Source organism: Octopus bimaculoides, chromosome 10 (assembly GCF_046866305.1).
Source record: "Octopus bimaculoides isolate indiv1 chromosome 10, ASM4686630v1, whole genome shotgun sequence".
Classification (NCBI taxonomy): Eukaryota; Metazoa; Mollusca; class Cephalopoda; order Octopoda; family Octopodidae; genus Octopus; species Octopus bimaculoides.
Window position 1 is genome coordinate 17,624,248 of NC_142937.1, and position 22,973 is coordinate 17,647,220.

General features: G+C 36.0%; 1 protein-coding gene across 2 annotated transcripts in view; it reads right to left on the reverse strand.

The window, feature by feature from the left end:
• Window positions 1-22,973, reverse strand: part of LOC106883988 (integrin alpha-9) — a 181,709-nt gene that overhangs the window by 52,753 nt on the left and 105,983 nt on the right. The window contains exons 1-2 of one of the 2 annotated variants that reach the window (XM_089358429.1): window positions 19,968-20,025; window positions 5,285-5,415 (exon numbers count right to left, since the gene is read on the reverse strand). Coding sequence is in view for 1 of the 2 variants with exons in the window: in XM_014935149.3 (XP_014790635.1) it covers window positions 5,285-5,415 (131 nt within the window). In the remaining variant the exon portion in view is untranslated. Of the gene's footprint in view, window positions 1-5,284; window positions 5,416-19,967; window positions 20,026-22,973 lie in introns of those variants that run through there. The other variant, XM_014935149.3, reaches the window with a different exon arrangement.

Consider the following 22,973-nt stretch of genomic DNA (forward strand, 5'->3'; position numbering starts at 1 on the left):
TCCTAATCACATGGTTTCAGGTTTAGTCACACTGCATTGTACCATGGACAAGTGCCTTCTACTATAGTCCTGAGGAAATGCATGGCTACCCCACATTATGTAAGAGAGAAAAAGAGAAGCTGGAAAGAAGACAAAGATGCAGTTGACAAGGTGCCAGGGTATGGAGGTAAGAAAGAGAGAATGATAGAAACATCTCAAAAAGAATAGGGTGGCAAACAGCAACCCATAGATAAATCAGAAAGTAAGGAGATTTATGCACAGGGTGGTGGGGTACGAGATGTACATACATACATTCATATATACATATATATGTGGCAGTGTGGTAAGAAATTTGCTTGCAACCATATAATTCCGAGTTCAGTCCCACAGTATGGCACCATGTCTTCTACAATAGCTTCTGGCCAACCAAAGCCTTGTGAGTAGATTTAGTAGACAGAAATTGGAATAAACCTGTCATGTGTGTGTGTGTGTGTGTGTGTGTGTGTGTGTATGCGCGCGTGTGTGCATGTGTGTGTATGTTTGTCCCCTACCAGTGTTGGTGTGTTTACATTCCCGTTACTTAGCGGTTCAGCAAAAGATACTGATAGAATAAGTACTAGGCTTAAAATAATAAAAGTAAAATAAGTACCGGGGTTGATTTGGTAGACTAAAACTCAACTAATGTTCAAGGTGGTGCCAGCATGGCCACAGTTTAAAAGAGAGAGAGAGAGAGAGAGAGAGAGAGAGAGAGAGAGAGAGAGAGAGAGAGAGAGAGAGAGAGAGAACAGGCATTAATTGATATTATTTATAGATCCCAAAACCATAGACATATAAATCTGGTACATAATTTTGTCAACCTCAGAGGGATAAAAGGGCAAAATTGACCTTGCCACGATTTGAACTCAAAATGTAAAGATCTTGGAAAGATTACTGCAAAGCACTTTATCACTGCTCTAACAATTCTGCCAACTTGCATCAACCTTGGAAGACCGAAAGCAAATCCAGTTCTTACTAGATTTCAGTGTCTAGGAGAAAGAAACTAATTTAAGTTAGGCATTTAATCCAGAATTCTGCCATTGCTGTCATTCTTCTGCCCTTGCTAGTAATTAATAATATCAGTTTTCTGAGGAACTGGCTTGATGTTTAATATCCAATAGATCAAAAGAGTTCTCTTAATGTCATTAAATACATATTAGGAATTCTAGTCACAGATTTAAAAGGTTCAAGTAAAATGTTACCGCATGTAGTTTCTTTCGAAGTTGAAAGGTGAAAATAATCCAACTTTGATTAATTCAAGATTGATTAAAGTAGTAGTAGTAGTAGTAGTAGTAGTAGTAGTAGTAACAATAATAATAATAATAATTCTTTCAGATACAGGTACAAGGCCTGAAATTTTTTGGGGATGGGGCAAGTTTGATCATATCAACCTCAGTACTTGACTGGCACTTAATTTATTGACCCCAGAAGGGTAATAAAAAGCAAAGTCAACCTCAGCAGAATTTGAACTCAGAACATGGACAAAATGCCACAAAGCATTTTACCCAGCATGCTAACGATTCTGCCAGCTTGCCAACTTTACTACTACTACTACTACTACTACTACTACTACTACTACTACTACTATAATGATAATAAATAATAATAACTGGGTGACTGCTTGCACTAAGGTCATGTCCCTGCGTGGATGACAAGTGGATGAATGCTACTATGCCTCAAGGATACCTTGAAAGGGAATTTGGCATCAAATTTCTAACCTATAATCTCTTTACCACTAATGTGGAAGCTTATGGCCAGTGTCTTGGTGGAAGAGTTATAGAACCATCTGGAAAGTAACAATCTACTTCCAGGAGAACAGAAGGGATGCAGGAAACAAAGTAGGGCAACGAAAGATCACTTATTAGTTGATAAAATGATAATTAGAAATTATAGACGCAGGTTGACGGGGCTGAATGTAACATGGCTAGATTACAAAAAAGTACATGACATGGTACCACACAGTTGGACAAGTAAAACAATGAGAATGCTTTGAACAGCAAGAAACATCAAGAAAATGCTTAATGAAAGTATGAAACATTGGAAAACTGAATTGATTGGAGGAAAACAAAAACGCAGAAAAGTGAGCATCAGACATGGAATATTCCAAGGTGATAACTTATTTCCATTACTATTTTTATTGACCATGACACCACTCACTATGATACGATGAAAAGTTAGAATTGCTTATGATTTGGGAAAAAGGAAATGGTCAGATAAATCATCTTCTTTTTATGGATGATATAAAGGTTTATGCAAAAAATGAGAAACAGCTCGAAAGTCTTGTACATACTATCCACATTTTCTCAAATGACGATGGTATGGAATTTGGTATAGAAAAGAGTGAAACAAGGAAGATTTGAAAGAGGCCAAGGAATTGAAATGCCAATAGCTGGATCTGAAACCAGAACAAATATCACAAGGTATTTTGTTCAGCAGTCTAATTATTCAACCAGCTAAAACTCAGAAACACATGACAAGCTAAAATTTAATACAAGACGGTTGTTAAATTACTAATTATACTCGTAAGCACTCAACACTAATTAACTTTTTGCTATAATCTAAAACAACAACAGCAACAAAAAAATTCATAAAAGTTCTTAAATTATTGAAACTTGATCATAGCAATGACTCCATCCATAAAACTAGTAACAAGATGTGGTAGAAGTAAATGAGATGAAATTCTGGCTTTTAAGGGATTAAAGGAGCCACCCCTGTCTCTTATCTTTTATCTATTACTTGTTTCAGTTATTAGACTGCGACCATGCTGGGGCACAGCCTTGAAGGATTTTCCATCAAATGAATCAAATCCAGTGCCTATTTGTTTTTTAAAAGCCTGCTCCTTATTCTATCAGTCTCTTTTGCAAAACTGCTAAGTTATGGGGACGTAAACACACCAACATAAGTTGTCAAGTGGTGGTGGATGACACAATCACACACACACACACACACACACAAACACACACACACACTCACATACAATAGACTTCTTTCAGTTTCTGTCTATCAAATCCACACAGAAGGATTTGGTCAGCCTGAGGCTAGAGTAAAAGGCACTTGCTCGAGGTGCAATGTAGTGGGACTGAACCTGGAATCATGAGGTTGGGAAGCAAACGTCTTATCACACAACCATGCCTCCCTCATATTTATTAATCTGTTCTTATCATCATGTGTTACTCTTTTACTTGTTTCAGTGATTTGACTGTGGCCATGCTGGAGCACCACCTTTAGTCGAGCAAATCGACCCCAGAACTTATTCTTTGTAAGCCTAGTACTTATTCTATCAGTCTCTTTTGCTGAACCGCTAAGTTATGGGGACGTAAACACACCAGCATCAGTTGTCAAGCGATGTGGGGGGGGGGGGGCAAACACAGACACACACACATATACATATATATATACATATACATATATATACGATGGGCTTCTTTCAGTTTCCGTCTACCAAATCTATTCACAAGGCTTTGGTTGGCCTGAGGCTATAGTAGAAGTCACTTGCCCAAGGTGCCATGCAGTGGGACTGAACCCAGAATCATGTGGTTGGTAAGCAAGATACTTACCACACAGCCATTCCTGCACCTAATGTTCTCAACATTATTCATCTCTTCTCATCTTGTGAGGGTGTGTGACCAAGCAGTTAGAGTGTTGCAACCAGGATCTTATGATTATGGATCCCTGAACTGGATGGGAGCAAAACACTCCATTTCACACTGCTCCAGTCCACTCAGCTGCAAAGGTGTTCCAGTAACAGCTGGGTAGCTAGGCCTGCCATGAGGAGTGTTATGATATCAGTCACTCAAAAACCACAGAAATCAAGTTAAACTCCAGGTTTATGAGTCTTAGGGCTTTAATGTTTACTTTTCCATTCTTGCATGGATCAAATCACAAAGTAGAGGTTTTTCTACGGCAGGATGCCCTTCCTCTAGCCAACCTACACATGTTTCCAAGCAGAATAATAATAATAATAATAATAATAATAATAATAATAATAATAATAATAATAATAATAATAATAATAATAATAATAATAATAACAATAAATGCCCTGATAGCATCAGGCAGTGGCTCTCATGGCTTCTCATCTTAACTGATTGGAAGTGTTATCATGTACTTGTTTTGCTTTGGCATAAAAAGATGGGCTACAGTAAATAGTTCCTGGTTTTCCACAAGATATGAGAATGACATTGTAATTTTTGTAGGAAGGGGCTTTTCCAGTCTTCATATTGTTTCATCTACCATACTATTGTTAACTAAGATAACTGGTCACTCCACTGGATCCATGTTAAGAAGGTTCCCTTTCTCCTATGCATTCTCCACATTTTCATAGTCATGCTCTAATACCCTCATTGTCCATCCCCTACAACAATTTCACCTCTCTCTATACTCTTAATACTATCACTACATATTAAGGCACATGACATTTTATTATGCAATGGGATCAAGGAAGGGGTAATGGGTATATATACCCATTAATCATCCATGAATACATTGTTTAAATAGTCATCGAATACAGCAGTGTAACATTATTGGATATACAAGTTTTACATATTAAAAACATTCCTGGAAGTTGGTAAGTAAATATTAATGACTTGTAAGGAAACAGTATTTCATTATGCAACCATAATATGTTATAAAGTATATCAAACATTTTTATAAGTCAATACCATGTTCTACTGTGTTAGCAATGCGCTTTACATCAATTGTTAAGGCTATCTCTATAGATTTTCAATAGAAATTATAGCCAGCACTCATTTTTGTTACATTTTGTATCCAAGACGTCAGATGTAAACAAACAATGAGATTGATGATGAAAAAAGGGTAATAGGCATAAATGCCATACTTCAAGAGTTTCTACCCCTTCATCTACCAGCAATTACAGGGGAGGGAATAAATTAATTACATTAACCCCAGTGTTCAACTGGTAATTATTTTATTGACTCTGAAAGGATGAATGGCAAAGATGACCCCCAGCAGAATTTAAACTCTGAATGTAAAGACAGATGAAATACCGCTAAGCGTTTCACGTGGTATATAAATGAGTCTGCCAGCACCCATCTAATTTCTATAGAATTTCTATAGAATAACTGTAGAGATAACCTTAACAAGTACTATATCTACATTTCTCATTTCCCTTTGAAGAGCATCTCTCTCTGAAGGGTATAACTCAGTTTGAATGTAAGGTACAATGATTTAATATGTTTAAGTTTTAATGTCATTGTGTATTTTCATGTTTTTTAAAATTTATTTATATATGAGAAAAAACTTTTCTTACCTAAATTATGGATACAGAATTTTGAGCAGGAGTCATCAGTACTTGAAGAACAGGAAAAGACGACACCTGTCTTGCTAAATTCTGAGTTTTTACACTTGTCATAATTATCTTTAGGAGCACCGATTAGTACACTAAATAAAATAAAAAATAAATAAATAAAAGTTAACAACAACAATAATAATAATGATGATGATGACAATGATGATAATATGAAATTACAAGAATGTGGACAATGAAGAGAGCAACTGTCATCTCATTAGTTGTAGGAGCACTGCAAGCACTAACAAACCAAGTTTGAGAACTGTCAGAGAAATTGGAATTGACACGGAGAGAAGACATGCTCAAAAGCTGCTCTATTATGGACTGCAAGGGTTTAGTGATTGGTACTCAGGTGATAAGCAATGTGGAAAGACACCCAGTAAGACCTTTGACAACAGGCTGCTGTCTGCTCTCACAGAATTAACTGGAGCAAGTAAAGTGAAGAGCTTTGAGAAGTAAAATATAATAATAGTAATTGTTTCTGATTTAGGCACAAGGCCAGCAATTTTGAGGGCTTGGTGTTTGGCTGATACCATCAACACCTGTACTTCATTGGTACTTCGTTTTATTGATGCAAGAAAGATGAAAGACAGACGTCAACAGGGTTTGTATGCAGAAAATAAAGAACTGGAAAAAATACTACAAAGGAAAATACTAGAAAGAAAAAAATGCCTTCTAATTGATGTATCAATACCAGCAGACGACAACGTTTCCCTAAAAGAAATAGAGAAACTTTCAAAATACAAAGACCTGGAAATAGAGGTAACTCGAATGTGGAATCTAAAAACAGAAACAATTCCTATCATAGTAGGCGCCTTAGGTATAATAAAAAAATATTCAGACAAATACATAACAAAAACACCAGGACTTACAAATATATATAACATACAGAAAATTGCACTACTGGGCACTGCACACATCCTACACAAAACACTTTCAATACAGTAACCATAAGAGCACCACAGCAAACCACAGCACATACCCAAGGTACACAGAGCTGCGCTCGGTAGTGAAGTGAAAGCATGTTATAAAAATAAAACTACTGAACAATAATAATAATAATAATAATGATAATGATAATAATAATCATCATCATCATCGTCATCGTCATCGTTTAACATCCGCCTTCCATGCTAGCATGGGTTGGACGATTTGACTGAGGACTGGTGAACCGGATGGCTGCACCAGGCTCCAATCTGATCTGGCAGAGTTTCTACAGCTGGATGCCCTTCCTAACGCCAACTACTCTGAGAGTGTAGTGGGTGCTTTTACGTACCACCGGTACAAGGGCCAGTCAGGCAGTACTGGCAACAGCCACGCTCAAAATGGTGTTTTTTACTTGCTACCTGCACACGAGCCAGTCCAGCGGTACTGGCAACAACCTCACTCGGATGCACAATTACCAGTAAGGCGACGCTGGTAACGAACACGCTCAAATGGTGCTACTTATATGCCACTAGCATGGAAGCCAGACAGCTGCTCTGGCAATGATCATGCTCGGACAGTGTTGTTAGTGGTCCACTGGCACAATTGCCAGTATCGAATATGGTTCAATTATGATTTCAATTTCACTTGCCCAACAGGTCTTTGCAAGCAGAATTTAGTGTCCAATCAAGGAGAGGTTGGCATGGGTGCCAGTCGTTGAATTTGGTTCGATTCCAAACCAAATAATCCTTTCTACTACAAGGCTTGAAATTTTAGGGGAGGAGACTACTCCATTACATTGATCCAAGTGTTTCACCGGTACTTAATTTATCGACCCCACCCCCCAAAAAAGAAGTGTGAAAATAGTAAGGCAACACTTATTTTCTGAGGAATATGAGAGAAAGAACACAACAGGAAGGCACCATGTATATATGAATGTATGTGGTGGTGGTGGTGGTGGTTATAGTAGTAGTGGTGGTAGCAGTGGTAGTGATGGTTGGTGATGGTAAGAGATATTTTTTTCAAGTCTGCATGAAACAGTCAGCGTGAATTTGCATGCATGTATGTGAGAGTATGAAACGGTGTATGTGTCTATATGAATGCATATGTGTGCATATGTCTGTATGTGTATGAATATAGGTATGAAACTGTGTGTGTTATGTGACAATATGAAAATGTGAATCCATATGTGTGTTTATGTGAAGGTGGGTATGGAGCTGTGTGCATGGGTATGTGACTATACAAATGTGTGAAACCATACATATGTGTATGTATGTGTTTGTGTGTGTGTGTGGAAGTATGAAACTGTGTGTGTATGTGTTTCTATATGAAAATGTGTATCTACATGTGTGTGCATGTGTCTATATGTGTGTATATGAAAACATACATGATTGTGATAAAGTGTGTGAAAGTGTGAAAAAGTACATCCCACCATGGGGTCAGTTAAGATTGTTCCAGTACACAAAGACGACATACAAAATGTCAACAACTATGAACAAAATTTAATAAAAAAGATAATAAAACAATAAAATTTATTTTTCAATTGTTAGATTTATAATTCTTTACTTATTATTTTTCACTTAATAATAATAAAAAAATTAGTCATTAAAAAAAAAGAAAAGCATTTCATTTCTGATTTTGTTCTGATATTGGCAATTATCCATAACTAAATTTAATACTTTCAAAATATTCATGTTAGCACAGTTTGTGTAATACTTAAGACCTAAACTTTGAATAAAATAAAAGCAGTCAGCTAAAACACTTAAAAGACCAGGTTGTTACACTATTAACTATTTAATGTTTTATCAATTATTTTCCATTTTCACCACATTTAGTTTCTAAAACAACAATTTAACACTTTTGTCACCATGATTCTGTTGAAATACACTGTTTTTGTTTCAATTCTTTTGGAAAATTATGAAAAATTTAGTAAAATAACTTTGTCCTTATTAACCCTTTTTTTCACCATACTTCTGTTAAAATACAGTGCCTTTTTTTTTAAAATTCATTTTGAAAGCAATGAAGAATTTAATATATTAATTTTGTTATTCTTACACTGGTATTTGGAAGATGTACTTTTGATGGAAGATTTTAATTTAGATCACTTTAACACTTTAATGTTTAAACTGGCCATATCCAGCTAAAATAGTCTACCTGCTTTATATTCAAACATGCCAGCATGGAAGGTGGACGTTAAACGATGATGATGATGATGATGATCAGATCCAGGCACTTATACCTATCCTACAATGTTATTCTAAAAGTAAACAGTCACATAATTGAAATATCAAAGCTACGAGATAATGCATGATTAATTCAAAAGAATATGAATAAAATATGTTTTACATTTGATAAATAATCTGAATGCTAAAGGGTTAAAATAGTAAGTTTGTATTACAGAACCAAGGATAATCTCAGGCAACTTGGTATAAAAAGGGTTCAATCATTCCACCATATGAATACATAAAACAAAAATGAGTGGCAACTTTTAAGGTTTCAAAGGGTTAAATTTAAGGTTCAACCAGTTTTTGCTAATTAATTTATTTGAGAAAAGGATTAAGTAGAATGACAGGAACAATAGGGAACTGAAGAAAATTTTTATTCCCTGGGGTATTAATTTCCTTCATGGCTCAAGTTTTACTGGCACCAACTTTACTTTTCCATCCTTGCAGGGCTGAGTAAATGCTTGATATTCTTTTCTACTCTAGGCACAAGGCCCAAAATTTTTGAGGAGGGGGCCAGTTGATTAGATCAACCTCAGTATGCAACTGGTATTTAATTTATCAACCTTGAAAGGATGAAAAGCAAAGTCGACCTCGGCAGAATTTGAACTCAGAATGTAAAGACTGACGAAATATCGTTAAGCATTTTGCCTGATGTGCTAACGTTTCTACTAGCTTGCCACCTTAGTAAATGCTTGATATTGCTGCAAGTATTTTGTCCAGATCTTTGGTCTCAGTGGCCATGAAAAAAGGGTCACAGGATCCTGCCCTTAATTCTTTCTTTTAACCATTATTTTTTTTCTTTTACTTGTTTCAATCATTGGACTGCAGCCATGCTGAGACATCACCCGGAAGGGTTTTAGCCGAAACTAGCCTACACCCAGTACATATTTCTAAGGCTGGTACTTATTCCAACAATTTCCATTGCTTCACTGCTAAGTTGCAAGAACATAAACAAACCAGCATAGTTTCTCAAGCAATATGGGGTGACACATACACAAATAAATACACACACACACATATGTAATTATGCATGCATGTGTAAACATACACTCATCTACACACACACACACACGTGCACGTTTATGCATGTCTTAGTAACCAGTATTGGTTTGTTTACATTTCTGTAACTTAGCAGTTTGATAAAGGAGTGAAATAAAATAAGCATGAGACTACAAGACTGGGACAAAAAAAAAAAAAAAAGAAAAAGATTGAGTTGATTTGTGTAACTAAACTTTACAAGGCAGTGCTCCAGTATGACCATGGTCCAATGACTGGACCATGTAAAAAAGTCAGACAATACATGTAATGGGTTTGAATCAAGTTTAGAATACTTCCCACTCTTCTGCAAATCCTAACATTCCACCACCACTCATTCCTTGCAAGGAAGTCTTGTGTTGTCATGACAACACATATAGCGACCTAGTGGCCATGTTATAGTTCTATAGGTCACATTCTTACTTCAAAATGTAAAAGTCAGTCAACTATTCTCAGGAAGGATCTAAAGTAGTGGGAACAAAAAAAAAAAAAAAAAAAAAAAAGAAAAGAAGATATCCATTGTTTCATTACTGACATCATGAGGTCATAAAAAAGCGGAAGAAAGGTCACTCATCTGATTCAGACCAAGTGACATAGCCCAAATTATGTCTAATAAGAAAATTCTAGCTGTTTCTCTTTGTAATCTCTCTCATCTATTTAATATATATATCATCTATCCAATATATATATCTATATATGTATGTATTTATTAATATCTATTGCTCTGTCTAGTTATCTATCTTTATATCTATTTAACGTTCCCCACTCTCACGCTCTCTCTCTTCATATATATATATATATATATATATATATATATACATACATACACACACACATATATATATATATATATATATATATATATATATATATATATATATGCATATATATATATATATATATATATATATATATATATATATACATACACACATATATACATACATATAGATACATATATTGATATACATACACACACAAACACACACATATATATATATATATATAAATTGAGAGAAAATAAAGGGTGAATGAGTATAAACACAAAATACTGAAAGGTAACTGCATGTTTACATATAAGCTTGAAAGATTGTATGTATGTGTGTGTGTGCATTTATTATATGTGTATTACAGCAAAAAAAAACAAACAATTGTGGGACAATATGTATGTGTATATGCATGCGAGTCTGTGTGTTTGCAACTGTTTCCACCACTGCTTGATAACCAGGGCTGGTGGGTTTACATCCACATAACTTAGCTGTTTAGCAACAAACACAATGGAATAAGTACCCAGTTTTAAAAAAATTAAAGTAGTGGAGTCGATTCATCATCTTCATCATCATCATCATCATCATCATTTAACGTCTGTTGTCCATACTGGCATGGGTTGGACACTTGACTGAGCTGACACGCTAGAAGGCTGCACCAGACTCCAGTCTGATGTGGCATGGTTTCTACGGCCGGATGCCCTACCTAATGCCAACCACTCTGAGAGTGTAATGGATGCTTTAATGTGCCCCCAGCATAGTCATTTGCATGACACCGGGGTGCGTTTACGTGCCACTGGAACAGGTACCAATTTGCATGACACCAGTATCTGCCACGACTGCGATTTTGCTTGGCTTGATGGATCTTCTTCTCAAGCATGACATAAGGTCTTGGTCATTGTCTCTGTGGGGCCCAACACATGAAAGGAACTCACACTTTGCCTCATTAGATAAAAAATTCTTCAAGGCGATGCCCCAGCATGGCCACAGTCGAATGACTGAAAACAAGTAAAAGAAAGAAGATAAAAGATATATACACAGACATACATGCATTTCCACACATATCATGGACTCTCCCATCATTAGACAACATATGAGGGTTTGGCAAGAAATTGCTAAACAACTGCACAGAGGATTTGTTTATAGTGATCAAGTATTTGTGCACACATAAGCTCACTCCCTCCATCAAATTGATATTACCTCTACAGGTGCACCGTGTGCCACATGTCAGATGACGAAATGATTGCAGAGCAACGTAAAATGAAGTGCCTTGCTCAAGAACACAACGCAACCCCTGGTCTGGGAATCGAACCCATAATCTCACAATTGTGAGAGTAACACCCTAACCACTAAGCCATGCTCCTTCATGTATATACATACATACATATATATATATATATATATATATATATATATATATATATATACATACATACGTATGTGTGTGTATGTATATATATATATATATATATATATATATATATATAGACAGATAGATAGATAGACAGATTATCTAGCTAACCACTCACACATGCTCGTGTGTACATACAGATATAAGCATGCACACGTGTGCACCCAGAGCTCCACCTATAATTAATTACATGTAAAGTTTAACCTCTCAATGACTTGTGGTCTAAGTAATGGAGATTAAGTAAAAGAACCCTTGTAGCATTGTAAAAGCATTTACAACTAATTGTATACAAATATACATTCACAAGCATGCTCACACACACATGTACATACATTTTTATGTGTGTGTGTGTGTGTGTGTGTATAAAGATATAAATAGATATGTTTGTGTGCATATTATATATATATATATATATATATATATATATATATATATATGCATACATACATAGATATCAGCAGCATCAGCCTTTAACATCCGTTTTCTATGCTGCCACGGGCTGGAAAGTTTGACAGGAACTGGCTAGCTGAAGAGCTGCCCTGGCTCCAAATGTCTGTTTTGGCATGGTTTGCACAGCTGGATGCCCTTCTAACGCCAACCAGCTTACAGAGTGTGCTGGGTGCTTTTCCGCAGCACTGGCATGGCTGCTTTTATGTGAAATAAATTATAATTTCAACCAGAAAACCCTGGGTAACTGTATTGAAAAGATTTGTGGTTTTTATCATAACATTATCTTTACTCTCTTAGCTGATCGAGTGCTTCTCTACTTGTTGAAACCTTACCACATAATCACACACACACACACACACACACACACACACACACACACACACTATTTACAGGAAACAGATTGTATGATTCAAGAACGACCTATTTCTCCTTTCAAGAGACATTTCCATTCATAGTTCTTCAGAAAGTATTTTCACCTATAACCACACTCTCAAATTTATAAGGGAAGTGAGAAACATGATTCTGTGATGTTCAAGTTCTTTGCTGGCTAATTAGTAGCATACATGAAATGAAAGGTCTGCAATAAGGAAGCAGAACTTTGGTGAAGTATTAGTTTCTCAAGAACTTTACTTTTATTCCATACTGTTCACATACGGTTTCTGCTTGGTTAAGAAGTTTGCTTCTCGACATCACCACTTTGGGTTCAATCACATTATGTGACATCTTGGGAAAGTCTTTCCATCCCAAAAGGTCTTGCAACTCAATATTTACATATTATTTCAAATTTTCTTGAAAGTTTATAAAATTCTTATAATGTGAAAATGTGTGTGTGTGTTTACTGTTCCATTATAGATAGTAACAACATATTGTATGAATCTACCAAATCATTGTATTTCTACAGCATGAAACTATTTGATGCTCTTTACATCATCATCATTGTTTAATGCCCACCTTCCATGCTGGCATCGGTGGGATGGTTTCACAGGAGCTGGCCAGGTAGAAGCCTGCACCAGACTTCTATGACTGTTTTGGCAAGATTTTTACAGCTGTATACCCTTCCAATTGCCAACCACTTTACAGTGTGGGCTGGATGCTTTTTAAGTGGCACCTGCACTGACAGAGTCACCAAGTAACACATATATATATGTGTGTGTATATATATATATATATATATATATATATATATATATATATATATATATATATATAGGCCTCACGGATGCAATGACTAAGCATTATGTTGTGCTTGAAAAGAAAACCCATTGAGCCAAGTAAAATCACAGTCGTGGCAGATACTGGTGTCACACAAATGGCACCTAAGCCAGTGGCACATAAAAAGCACCCATTACACTCTCAGATTGGTTGGCATTAGGAAGTGCATCCAGCTGTAGAAACCATACCAAATCAGACTGGAGTCTGGTGCAGCCTTCCAGCTTACCAGCCTTGGTCAAACTGTCCAACCCATGCCAGCATGGACAACAAACACTAAATGATGATGATGATGATGATGATGATGTACATAATGATTTGCTTCTTTCAGTTTCTGTCTACCAAATCCACTCACAAGGCTTTGGTTGGCCCAGAACTATAGTGAAAGACACTTGCCCAAGGTACTACATAGTGAGACTGAACCAGAAACCATGAGATTGGGAACCAAACTTCTTAACCACACACACATGCACGCGCACACAAACACGCACACACACACACACACACATGTATTCTCACACATACACATATGACCCACGTGAAAGCATGGCAAAGTGGAAGTTAAAAAGATGTTATTTATGATGGTGATGTTAATGATGATGATGATGATGAATAAATGAGTAACATTTCTTGAGTACTTGTTTCAGTACCTTCAACTTACATAGAGGTAGGTAGACTTAGCTGATGACAGCTAAATGTTTTAGTGAGTGACAGGATACAAGGCACATAAGAGGATACAAACCACTGACTTCTCTGCTGGAAGTCCAGTCTCCTACCAACCAAGTCTTTATTGTATCATAATCATTAAAGGAAGGTTGGAAAGTAATGCTAAAGGCCAAAAATATATCTTCAATATCCAGTCTTGCAATTAAAAGCACTTAACGAAGCCTGGCTTTATAAAAAGAGTATATTACTCACACACTTCCTCTCAATATGTGCTGTTAGATAAAAGTAATTCATCTTAGTCTAATACACACACACACACACACACACACATAGCGGCTTAATTATGGAAAAGAAACATTAAGAATATTGCCTGAGAATTTTGGGAAGTTGTGGTGTTTATATATTTGTTTTTTTTTTTAAAGTATTACCTTTTCAATGTATGATGATATTGAAGTGATCCAAAGTGAAAAGTAAAACCAAAATTACCCAAAACTAACTACCTAATAAAAATAAACAAAAAAAAGCAAAACAAAACAAAAGGATTCTTAATGAGGTATAAAGATACTGGATTATGAAGAAGAAATGAGAATGTGTGGTATCTTAGCTATTGTAGCTATATTAACAAAGAGATCACGTATAACTACTCTGCAGAATTTGCTTGTCAAGTAAGATATATTCAACTCCAACAACCTTCCTTACTGTTTATTGGGTGGATGTCTAAGCATCATATGCTGAGAAAAAACAGCATGGAGAGGTGTTATTAAGTACTTAATAATTAAAGTTCAAGATGTAGGGTACAATCCTTGTTTAGATATTTCATTTACACACTGAAACTTCAAGCATGAGGTGTCCACTAGTGGACAGTTAATACAAGGAACGTAATCATCTCTTCACAGTATCTGGAAGGATAAGAAGTTAGAATTTGAAATTAACCCTCTCAGACCTGGGACCTTAAATCTAACTTTACTCTCCAACTGGGCTCCTGAGCAAAAAAATAATTAGTAGCATATACAGCTCAAGAGTAATGATTGCAGGCAAACAAGGGGACAGAATCACAAAAAAATTCAGGGGCACAACAATAATAGGCCTATTTCTTAACTACCATATTTGTTCACCAGAATCGTTATTTTCTTCTTCACTTTCAACAGTTTGATTGTCTGAATCACTCTCATTGCTGGGTTATGGGTAAACTCTTCATCCAAAGAATAAATATCATCAATAATTTCCTCAAATGCAAAGAGTTTAAGCTTTACTCATTTACAAGACAAAGTGCTGAATTCATTACACAGTTGTTTCATTGCAAAATTGTTTTCTTTTTATTAAATTAAAAACAAAAGTAAACAACAGCCTTGGTGGGGGTGGGGGGGCACCGTTAACAATGAATCATAAAAACATCACATGACTACAAAGCTGCATCATGATCAGTTGTTTATTTTTAGTATTTTATCTTCTTAATTTGCATATGTTATCCATTAGCACTTTACTGGGAATCCAGTAGAGATTACATTTATGCAAATCCTGGTAAATCAGGAACACGGTGTGATAGGGTTAAGGGATAAAGAAAAAGATGCAAATAAAATACACATTTTCTGTTTTTTATCATAAAGTTCTTCAAAATTTCTAGTCAGTGCCAACCATGTATAGCACTATTTCATTCCTTTTAGAAATCATCAGCATGACATAACCCAGTAATTCCCAACCCTTTTATTTAAATGGGTTTTCCCATGGACACCTTTTAATATGTTTATCCTTATGTATATATACATATGAAATTTTGAATTTAGTTAATGGACTTCCAGTACTACCTTTGCAGACTACTAGGTGTTTGTTATTAAACTGGTGTTTGTTCGAAACACCAGTTTAATAATAATGACAAAAGTTATTTTATGAAATTCTTCATGTTCAAAATTAATTGAAACAGAAATATGGTAACAAAAGGGTTAAGAACCAAAGACTCTTTAGGGTTAAAATGGACTGGCAGAATCGTTAGAGTGGAGGATAAAATGCTTTGTGATATTTGTTCTAGCTTTTTATGCTCTAAGTTCAAATTCCGCCAAGGTCAATTTTTCCTTTTTATCTCTGGGGCCAATACAATAATATACCAGAGGAGCATTGGGGGTTTCATATAGATGATTGTTCCTTTCCCTATATTTGAGGATTAAGCCTATAACAGAAATCAATTTTATGAAAAATAAATGACCATTTTCATAAAACCTTTTGTTCTGCTGCTGAAATACAAAGCTGGTTTTTGGACCATAACATGAAATTTTTATCGAAATCTCTTTAATTTACATTACTTAAAACCAGAAAGTTAGCATTGCAGAACCAGGTGCAGTCACAGGTGGGTTGGTACTAAAAGGGTCTTGATATATTTTGATATATGGTGAAACCTCTTCACCAACCTCACAACCACCTACTAATCATGCATATACTGCATTAGACTAGATATATATATATATTACTATCATTGCAGCTAATTCATTCATCTAAATCCCTCTTCTTTCAAAGCTTGGCTTAATGCCCAGTTGAAATAAATATCGTTTTGTTATTATTGCAACAGGTAGGGAAAAGCAATATAGGTCAACAGAATCAAAATAGAAATAAATGAAATGTTGTACAATATAAACCTTTCAAAGCATTCATATCTTATAAAAGAAATAAATGTTTGCATGACTGGATTTCTTTACCCAGTCTTCTATATCATTTCATTCATCATTGTTGTTGTTTAGCTCCATGTCTGCACTGATTCTGTAGACAGATGATCAAAGATATTTCAGCCAACATCATCATCCTCGTCATCGTCGTTGTCATCATCATTTTAACAGCCACTGTTCCATGCTTGCATAGGTCATGCAGAATTCACTGAGGCAGATTTTTTTTACAGCTGGATGCCTTTCCTGTCATCAACCTTCACCTGTTCCCAACTAAGGCAGTGGTTCTCAACAATTTTTTTTTTTTACTTATGGACCTCTTTGATTCTTATTTTACTCAGATGGACACCTCTGAGTCATTCAATGTTTAAAAGAGAATCCTCTTACATTTTTATGTCTACCATTCTTTTGAGATTGATTGAACAAAGTACCAGTCAGGTACTGGGGGAAGGGTTAATATAATTGACAAACTCCTTCCTCCTATATTCACTGATTTGCTACCAAAATTTGAAACCTTCATTAGCAAGGCCAGCAATTTCAGGGGTGGGTATAAGTTGATTGCATCAACCCCAGTGTTCAACAGGTACTTATCAACCCTCAAAGATGAAAGGTAAAGTTGACCTTGGCAAAATTTGAACTCAGAACATAAATCAGAATGAAATGCCACTAAGCATTTTGCGCAGTGTGCTAACAATTCTGCCAGTCTGTGGTTTTAAAAACATTATTACCTCCACCTTAACGGAGGTATTGTTTTCAGTTATGTTTGTTTGTCTGTCCATTGACAAAATATCTCAAGAACCACTGGATGGATTCAGATGAAACTTTCAGGGATGTTTGGCCTCATGACTGGTACGAACTGATTAGATTTTGGGATCGATCAGATACGAGACAAGGATTCTGGATTATTCTTCCTTTTTTTTTTTGCTTAATTTTTGAGAGCGGTCGGGTTCATTTTTAGTATTCTCGTTTGTGAGAGCAGTCATGTTTATTTCAGATATTCTCATTTTAAAATCATCTCCAGCTAATCGTTTAGAGGATGTTGGTGTTGCCTTGGTGGAGGTTTGCGCTCTCCGAGTGCTCTTGTTAATATTATTGTTAGTTTATAAAGTGACAAGCTGGCAACATTGTTATCAGACCAGGCAAAATGCTTAGCAGCATTTCATCTGTCTTTACATTCTGAGTTCAAATTTCATCAAAGTTGATGCTGCCTTTTATCATTCTGAGGTCAATAAAATGTGTACCAGTTGAGCACCGGGGTCAATTTAATCAACTTAACCCCAACCCCCAAACGGCTGGCCTTGTACCAAAATTTGAAACCAATATTATTATTATTAGTTCAAGTTGAAATACCTACAGAAATTCCTTGATAGTGAGTATGGATGTCCATTTGACTAAGCTGCTATCTTGAGTCAAGCGTAGGCTGAGGTGAGCTGCTGGCTTCTGGAACTCAGCCAGTGTGATACTAAATATAATGGCTAAATATATGATAAACATCATATCTGTTCAGTCAGATACGATTCCAGAGTTTAAATAGTTTCCGGAGATTTCTTCTTTAAACATTTATTATTAGAACAGAGACTCCTCACAGGGGAGATGCACGTAACTTGGCTTTTATACTTTCCCTATGAACTGTTGTTGGAATAGATGAAATGAAACAGCTTTAACTCTTTTGTTACCATATTTCTGTAGAGATACACTGCTTCTGACTTAATCAATTTTGAAAATAATGAAGAATTTAATAAAACAACTTTGTCATTATGAAATTAGTGTGTGGAACATAAATTATCATGAAATTTTGATGAAAGGTTTTGAATTTGAATCCCTTTAAAACAGAAAGTTTGTATCATGGAACCAGGGGTGATTACAGGTGGGTTGGTATCAAAAGGCCTAACTGAGGATTGAAACTCTGTCAATGAGAGCATACCCCTTGTGTGTGTGTGTGTGTGTGTGTGTGTTAATATTTTTATAACAACATAATTAGAGCAATCCATGTTCGGAACAAAGTAAAAACGACATGAATTGCCAATATTCTGTCATAATTCCGTTCAGATCTGGCTGCTTTATGGGATTATTAGATTGATTCTAATAAATCTCCCATATTTAAAACAGTCATTCATGTGGTGCTAGTGAAGTTTGGCAGGTGATAACAGTATTTGGCAGATGGTTTATTTCATCAACACTGGAAGGGAAAGTCAATCTGAATGAAATTTGAACTCAGAAAATAAGAAATGTAACTAGATAACATGTCAGGGAGCCTAGATTTGCTTATGTGGACTACTAAGAGGTGAATAACACGGTTAGCAAAGTCGCTGCTTATAATCATCAAGCAAAGTATACATATAGACGAGGGAAATACGAATTCATTCACACACACACACAATGAGTATCTTTCATTTTCCGTCTACCAAATTCACTCACAAGGCATTGGTTGTCCCAGGGCTATAGTGAAAAACAAACGTACAAGGTCCCACGCAGTCGGACTGAACCTGAAACCACAAGGGTGGGAAGCAAACTTCTTAAGTTCACAGACATGTGTATGCTTGGTAAGTGATGGTTAGATTTTAAAGAGTATGCGTAATACATACATACATACATACATGCATATATATACATACATAGGCGCAGGAGTGGCTGTGTGGTAAGTAGCTTGCTTACCAACCACATGGTTCCGGGTTCAATCCCACTGCATGGCACTTTGGGCAAGTGTCTTCTACTATAGCCTCGGGCTGACCAAAGCCTTGGGAGTGGATATGGTAGACGGAAACTGAAAGAAGCCCGTCGTATATATGTATATATATATATATATATATATATATATATATATATATATATGTATGTGTGTGTGTGTATATGTTTGTGTGTCTGTGTTTGTCCCCTCCAACTTCGCTTGACAACCGATGCTGGTGTGTTTATGTATCCGTAACTTAGCGGTTCGGCAAAAAGAGACCGATAGAATAAGTACTAGGCTTACAAAGAATAAGTCCTGGGGTCGATTTGATCGACTAAAGGCGGTGCCCCAGCATGGCTGCAGTCAAATGACTGAAACAAGTAAAAGAGTAAAAAAAAGAGAGTATACATACATTCATATATACTTCATACACTCGTGAATGTATACTAACCTATTTGTCTGTCTGTCTGTATGTATGTATGCACGTATTTAAATGTGTGTGTGTGTGTGAGAGAGAGAAGATTGAAGAGAACCACTCCTTCATAGACGTACATACTTTGCCCACCTGTTAAATATTATCTAAACAGAACATCGACAACAACAATACATAAACACAAAGTGGCATATCCCATTTTTACCTCCTGTTTCGTCATCAGCCATCGTAATCTGAACAACATAATTAAATTATATCCGTAGGGTGTGTACAACGTAAGCCAGCTGAATGACTATAGTAGTAATAGTAATAGTATTTGGACAATGTTCATTGGTAGAGATCATACACAACAATCCTTGGGGTCTTAGTCACTAATTACTTTAGTATTTAGGTAGGTTACTACGAAAAAAAAAAGGTATAACTGCAGCAATGAATAAAAATGACAAGTGGGCGTGATATTAGGATGTGAGAAGAAGGATAGAACGATATGGGAAATAAACGTACAATATGAACATGCATGATCAAGGAATTTGATTATTTAAAAAAATTTTACTTATGAATGACGTAAATATATGTATTTTTCTTATATCCACATATATACGGACATGCACATACACGTTTTTAGTCAAACATGTAACTACACACATACACTCATTAAGAGACAAACACATTAGCACATTAATACACACACATAAATATATACATACATATCAATAAATTCCTACATTCCCTCAATTCTGTTACTGTATTGGTCTTTGTCTTTCCCTTGGATAACATTGGTGGCATAGATAGAGGCTATAGTGCATGGGCGACTGCTGGTATTCCATAAACAACCTTGCCCGGACTTGTGCCTCAGAGGGTAACTTTCTAGGTACAATCTCATGGTCATTCAGGACCAAAGGGGGTCACCCTATATATATATATATATATATATATATATATATATATATATATATATATATATATATGAGAGTAGATTTGGCAGATGGAAACTGAAAGAAGCCTGTTGTATATATATATATATATATATATATATATATACATAACACTTTTTTTTTCATTCTCTCTCTATTTATTTCCTTGTTTCTTTCTGTTGAAGAGTGTAGGCTTGAAACACAAAAAACTTTTCCATTTTCCTGAGCATCAAACTAATACACTTGCTTTTTGTTCCTATACCTCTTTTCGTCTTTGGTTTTCTATAAATTTGAAGAACTGTGTGTACGTGTCTGTGTGTATGTGTATAGTCTGGATTTAACATTCTCTATCTTAGTCATCCACGTTCATTCTTATCTTCATTGATCCTAACTTAGAGAATGAGATGTATTCAAATGATGATGATGGTGATATATATATGTGTGTGTGTGTGTGTGTGTGTGTGTTGCCAGTGCTACTGGACTGGCTCCTGTGCAGGTGGCACATAGAAAACACCATTTGAGTGTGGCTGTCGCCAGTACCGCCTGACTGGCCCTTGTGCCAGTGGCACATAAAAGCACCCACTACACTCTTGGAGTGGTTGGCATTAGGAAGGGCATCCAGCTGTAGAAACTCTGCCAAATCAGATTGGAGTCTGGTGCAGCCATCTGGTTCGCCAGTCCTCGATCAAACCGTCTAACCCATGCTAGCATGGAAAGCAGACGTTAAACAATGATGATGATTTATGTGTGTCTTTATGTTTCTTTGTCCCCCCCCCACACCATCTCTTGACAACCAATGTTGATGTGTTTATGTCTCCATAACTTAGCAGTTTGGCAAAAGAGACAAATAAAATAAGCACCAGGCTTACAAAGAATAAATCCTGGGGTCGATTTCTTCAACTAAAAAACCCTTTAAGGCAGTGCTCCAACATGGCCACAGTCAAATGACTGAAACAAGTAAAAGAGAAAAAGAATATATATATATATATATAGAAATATATATATATATATATATATATATATATATATATATATATATATATATATATATACATACACACACACACACACATATATATATATATCCACACACACAGAATTTTGTGTCCTCTATTTTAAACCTATTTCCAAATCATTGGAAAACAAATCTATTTCATTTCTTAGAAATCTATTCAATATCCTTATGTATTTAGCAGAAGAAGAGGCAGTCACCGATCCATTTATGTAACTTAAGAAACTTCTCATTTTTGTAACGCAAAGCCTCAAATGTGAGAGATGGTAAGAGTTGATTTGAATGACCCCAGTGTTCAAATGGTACCTCTTTTAAATGACCCCAGTGTTCAAAAGTCAACATTGACTGGGATTTGAACTCAGAACATAAAGGTACTCAACTAAATACAGCAAGGTATAATATTTGTTTCTAATTTACATACAAAGCTAGCAATTTTGAAGGGAAGGAGGTTTACTTCAACCTCAGTGCATGACTGGTATTTCATTTTATCAAACACAGTGGAATGAAAGCCAAGTTGACTTCAGTGGAATTTGAACTCAGAATGTTAAGAGCTGGAAAGCAGCAAGGTATTACAATTGTTTCTGATTCAAATTCAAGAGCAGCAATTTTTAAGGGAATGGGGTTAGTTGATTACTTTGGCCCCTAGACTGGTACTTTAGTTTCTCGAGCCTGGAGAAACAAAAGGCAAAGTTTATCTGAACTCAGGATGTAGCAAAAAAAGAGCTGGTAATAAACAGCAAGATGTGATAATAGAATGTTGTTGGCACTCCGCCGGTTACGATGAGGAGTGTTCCAGTTGATCCGATCAATGGAACAGCCTGCTTGTGAAATTACCGTGCAAGTGGCTGAGCACTCCACAGACACGTGTACCCTTAACGTAGTTCCCCGGGAAATTCAGCGTGACACAAAGTGTGACAAGGCTGACCCTTTTGAAATACAGGTACAACAGAAACAGGAAGAAAGAGTGAGAGAAAGTTGTGGTGAAAGAGTACAGCAGGGTTCGCCACCATCCCCTGCCGGAGCCTTGTGGAACTTTAGGTGTTTTCGCTCAATAAACACTCACAACGCCCGGTCTGGGAATCGAAACCGCGATCCTAAGACCGCAAGTTTGCTGCCCTAACCACTGGACCATTGCACATCCACCAATAATGGAATATGTAACAGATAACAAACAGATGACATTCAACATGACTAAAATATTTGAATTACAGGATGTTAAGTCCATCCTGAATTTGTAGAGGTATGCATGTGGGAGTGTTGTGATTGGCTTTTAACAACTGTGAGG